Genomic DNA, 4877 nt, shown 5'->3' with positions numbered 1-4877 from the left:
ACACCTTATACATTAATCTTGTGAGAGTCTTGAACTCGCTATACCTGCGAATACGGATCCTTGGTGATGGAGGGCTGATTGGATGGGAGAGTGAAGAAGACTGCGATTGAGGAAGGAGTTGGAAATTATCTGGGAAAGAAAGGATTAGTTTTGTCTGCGGGATCGAGAAGTTTGAGAAGGCAAAACCTTATACAAACCAACAACCGCTTCGGTTCGCGTGAGAAAGACCTACAAAAGCTGATATGATTCACATTCTTGAAAATTTCTCCAAGTATAATTAAACAGAATTTCCCTAAAAAATTGTTCAATTTTAAAGGTTGTTGAAAAACGATATTCCAGAAGCTTAAAAAACAATTAAACTATCTGAATTTTTAAAATCTATTTTATTTATTGAATATAAATCCGCTCCGGACCAACAATGCTCAAGGAGTGAAAGAAAATAACGAGGAAAGTAAATTGATTGCATTATTAAATGCATCATTCTATTTTCAAACATTCCTCAGTAAGAGAATTAGAAAATTATTATTCAGAGGAAATTTCCTGATAATTCCACACTCTAAAAATTATGCACAGCTACGTGATTCAGTTTGGCTGATTTTCATTTCCGAAGATATTGGGTCAGTTTCACGTAAATGGTAAGTGATTTGCAGGTATGAAAAAATTACTAGACTTAGCACAAATTTTTGAATCCAGACGTTAGGAACCTACAAAAAACAATTTCCCCCTCTAGTAAGGGTTGTTCGATTTTCCTATCACACAGGGCCAATAAAACACCATCAGCTTGGTATGACATCAAATAACATCATGTTCACTTTTATTATTTGAATTAAATCGATTCACTTAGTCGCATCTTCACAGGGACAGTACATCCATCATGCAATATGAGTTATTTTACCATTTTCTGGACAGCATTGGGATCATTTAGTTCAATAGTTTACATCGCCGTTTCCAGCGAATAAAGATTCACCTAAGTCCAATGGGGGGAATAAGATACCTTTCTTTTCTGTCAACTTGGGTGTTTTTCTCTTCAGAGTAGGTGTACATGCTACATTTAAAATCTATTCAACTAACAAACAACTGCGTTCGGCAATAAATTAACTAGACTTCGTACGCTTTCAGTTGTGGTCTTTGTGTGTGCAACATTTCCTCCTAGTTATTTTTGTTAAAGGTACATTCATAGAATAATAGAGACAGAAAACATGTTCGATTAGAGTAACAGAGAACAGAGCGTTTGCCTAAAGAGGCCCTTACAAAAAATCTTATCTCGTAAAAATGCGCTCTCTCCCGCGTTCCTATCTATAACGGAACAACCGACTGCCAGCCGCAGAACGATTATCGCGTATAAAACACCTTATAGTAGAGCGTCTTCGAACGCCACAGGCTGTAGCTGTTATCGAACTTGAGCAGATAGGTTCCCTCGCCCGGGTAACTGTGCGATCCGGCGTAGACTTCGGTTTGACACTCGCGCCGATAGATGGGAACGATAATTGAAATCGGATTCCGGTTGGCCAAAGCGCTGCTGCTGCCGCCACCGTTGTACTGCGGTTTGTGCTGCTGCTGTCCACCACACTCGAGATCATCCGTGCAAACTACTGCCGAAAACCGAAAATTTAAAATCGAAAATCGGCCAACCATGTAAGAGCATATTTACCATCATCATCCTCCAGCGTGTCGTCGTCTTCGTCGCTCTCGCTGATGTGCACCGAAACCTCCGTTGTCATTGGTTTTCCCCACTCAAAATAAACTCCGAATCCGATATCGTAATTGTCGGTGGCGAATTCCCAAAATAGACTGGAACCGCCTTCGTGCGTGGGAACTCGGACCTTCAAAATTGGGCATGTTTGAATTAATGGAAATTTTCCTAAAGACTTTTGAATACTCACAGTGACTGTATCGCCGTGTCCGACTCGAATGACTCCGTCACCCTTTCCGGAGGTTACTTCCTGTTTGAACAGTTTCACATCAGGTTTTGTCCACATGTTGGCGGGGTTTATGACAGCATACTCTGCAAAACAATTGAATAAAGCTTAGTCAGTGATAACTACTTATTTGCGGACGTCCTACCTCCTGACTCGTCATCGCTATCGCACTGCTCCTTGTACTCCAGCTGACTGTTCTCTTTGACGCTGTTGGACTGGTCCACCTGGAATCCGGAATGCTGCTCATTCGCTGCGTTGCCATCGACTTCAGCAGGTTCACTCTCCACACTGGTTGCTCGTATTTGGGAATAATTGCTAGAAACTTGTGCCTGCAGTTGCTGCATATACTGATGATAGTGTTCGTTCTGCAACTGCCTAATCAGTACCGCTTGTTGCTCAGGATTTCCTGGGAACTGTTTCTCAGCGTAATCCTTAAACTGGTGATACGTTTGCTGATTCAGAGCATCCTGAAGTTGGCGTCTCTGGATTTCCTCTCTGTTCTTCTCATCTTCGATCCTCTTCATCTCTACCAGTTTTTCCTGTTCCTTCTCAACCTGCTCTATCCTTCTGGCTTCCTCTACCTGTGCCTGTCGTGCTTTTTCCTCGCGATCTTTCTTGATCGCTTCAACATACGGTTTGAATTGCGGGCACAATCGATCCAGCAGATCTATGAAACCCTCCATCGCCTGGAGCTTCGTAATCGTACCCAAATGTTGCCACGCAATTCTCCTATCCTTTCCAATGACATCAAACATACCCAGCTGGGGTGCCTTGCTGGGATCCAACGGACCATGGGCTGCCTGTTGCGTAAAAGCAATTAACTACAACAAAAGGAAAACAAAGCGTGTAAAACAAGGTCACTTGCAGTAATAATTACCCGTTACACCATAAATTATTACTCAGCTCATCCAATTACCTTCAAATTATCTTCGTAGCTCAGGTGTATCGCTTTGCCGGATTTCTCTGCAACAAGCGAAAACTTTACCATCATCCACTGTCCCAATCATCAATGCTTACCTTTATAGAACGCACAAGCCATCTTGTATAGCTCCTTTAGCGGGAGGGTCCACTTGAGGTTCTTGTTTTCCTCTATATCCGATCCACTCCCGTTGCTGCCCGGGTGACCATCCATCGACGAGATCGAAAGATTCCGGAGCGACTGTTCCACATTATCAGGACTAACCATGATCGTCTTCCTTCGCTGGTGCGTTGGACAATCAGTATTTTCTGCCTTCTCCACCCACCTTACGGTATCTAGCTCCCTATCTATTGAACCCGTATTTTCAAATTTGCTTCCGTACGATTTTTAAAGTGGGCTCAATCAATTTCGTCGGATAAAATAATGTCCACCTAGTCGCTATTCCGCAACTGAACTTGCTGCAAACACAAATAAATGAGCTGAACTATTTCCGGAGAACGGAGCCAAATCAGAGGAGAAAAGCTGAAGCCATTTATTCTTTGGAAAACTTACACGTATATTTTGCTGATGTTCGTTCTGGAAAAGTGGTGATGAATATTTGCTTTGCAAAAAGAAGACGAACTGTCAAATTTTCTTTCTGATAAGTTGAGTGTGAGTGTGTTGGTGATATGCACTCTCTCGCTGCATGCGACATCACAGATTGTTGCAGAATCAAATGTTTTGTTGCATACACGACCAATGGAGGTAAACACTGGCCACTGGGCAAGTTTTTTTTTTGTTTATATACGGTTATTAAAAAATAAAAAAATATGTCGCCCAAAAAATATGTATTTTTTAATTTGTGGGTACTGCGAAGTCGATCGATTTTATTTTGTAACCCGCATAAACGCGAAGCAAAAATGGTTAAAAATTGTTTATAATCCCTGCTAAACTTTAACTGAAATGGTTATGGAACTTAACATGAACGTTTGTGTGATAAAGATGTATGTATTATGGTTTTTTTTTGGAAGTTGACCTTACAAATAATGGGTTGTTAAGAACCAGTACCATTCCAAATTCTTGTTTTCTCTATACATTTTCTGAAAAGGAAGTATATTAGAACCTTTTTATTTATGCGTTGATAACTTTAATAGTAATGGTTGTGGTAGTCAGTAAAGTGCATCGATCAACTTTATGTGGAATATATCGCGAATTGGGTTCTTTAGGGGTATTGAGGTAATTTCATATTCGTAATCTGCATTACAAATGGAATCGAAATCCAAAATTTCATCAATTTTGGAGCACTGGAACTATTTTAAATAAGTGTGAATACATAAGCAAAAATCAACATCTTACACACAAAAAAAAAACATTTGCAGATTTAAGAAAAACGTTGGTTAAAATAAGAGTACGCATTAGTTCTTTTTGGTAGAGAGTTCAAAGCTTTCCCTGCAAATGTTTAGTAACATTCACATCAAGAGCTTGGTCATAATTTTATTTTAAAAGGTGCTCCTCTCGTTCAAACTTTTTAAATGTCAAATCCAAAGCATTTCGTGTTTAATGTGAAAATCTGCTTATTTTGTAGGAACAAATAAATACTTTCCAAATAAAAGTGTTGACATTCGAGATAACTGCGATGTACTCTCATAATAAAATGATAAAATTTTTGAAATGACATGAATAATTTCATAATTCTGTTGTAAAATGTGATTGTAATAAAAATAAAAGGTTTCAGACAGATTATATTTTTTGTTTTATTTTTAAATAATGCATTTATACAGGTTATTAACTATACTAATTAAAATATTTCTTAACACGTATGTAGCTTTTACCATTGTTCAGTAGGTAAACATGAATTGGAGGGCCGTCAAAAATATCTGCGTCTAACATGGCAAAATTATCCATTTTTGATCCTACCTCGTAGGACACAAAATGATCTCTGTAACCTATGATCTGATATTCAGCAACAACTAACTGGAATTTGTTATCTGTTATAATGATTGTGTCATGCATTTCGTACAGTTTTACACTCTGTCCATTTGATACTGTTAAAAAATCAT

The 4877-nt window shown here is 39.0% G+C and overlaps 1 protein-coding gene across 2 annotated transcripts; it reads right to left on the bottom strand.

Moving 5' to 3' along the window:
* Positions 1–786: 786 nt before the first annotated feature.
* LOC135717315 (Golgi resident protein GCP60) lies at positions 787–3345 on the bottom strand. Of its 2 annotated transcripts, none has more exons than XM_065239312.1 (6): positions 2937–3345; positions 2836–2882; positions 2065–2740; positions 1884–2005; positions 1652–1823; positions 787–1592 (listed from the first exon to the last, which is right to left on the bottom strand). In XM_065239312.1, the coding sequence occupies exons 1-6, from the start codon at positions 3103–3105 to the stop codon at positions 1333–1335; spliced, it is 1446 nt and encodes a 481-aa protein (XP_065095384.1). In that variant the 5' UTR covers positions 3106–3345; the 3' UTR covers positions 787–1332. The 2 variants fall into 2 exon arrangements, with proteins under 2 accessions (XP_065095384.1, XP_065095385.1); XM_065239313.1 differs by having other exon boundaries at positions 787–1589.
* Between the last annotated feature and the right edge of the window lie 1532 nt (positions 3346–4877).

This window comes from Ochlerotatus camptorhynchus, unplaced genomic scaffold, assembly GCF_037179485.1.
Source record: "Ochlerotatus camptorhynchus isolate MF236.1 unplaced genomic scaffold, CSIRO-AGI_Acam_v1.1 ptg000055l, whole genome shotgun sequence".
Lineage (NCBI taxonomy): Eukaryota > Metazoa > Arthropoda > Insecta > Diptera > Culicidae > Ochlerotatus > Ochlerotatus camptorhynchus.
Note: the sequence above shows the minus strand (reverse complement) of the source record. Positions and strands in the feature narration are given on the sequence as shown.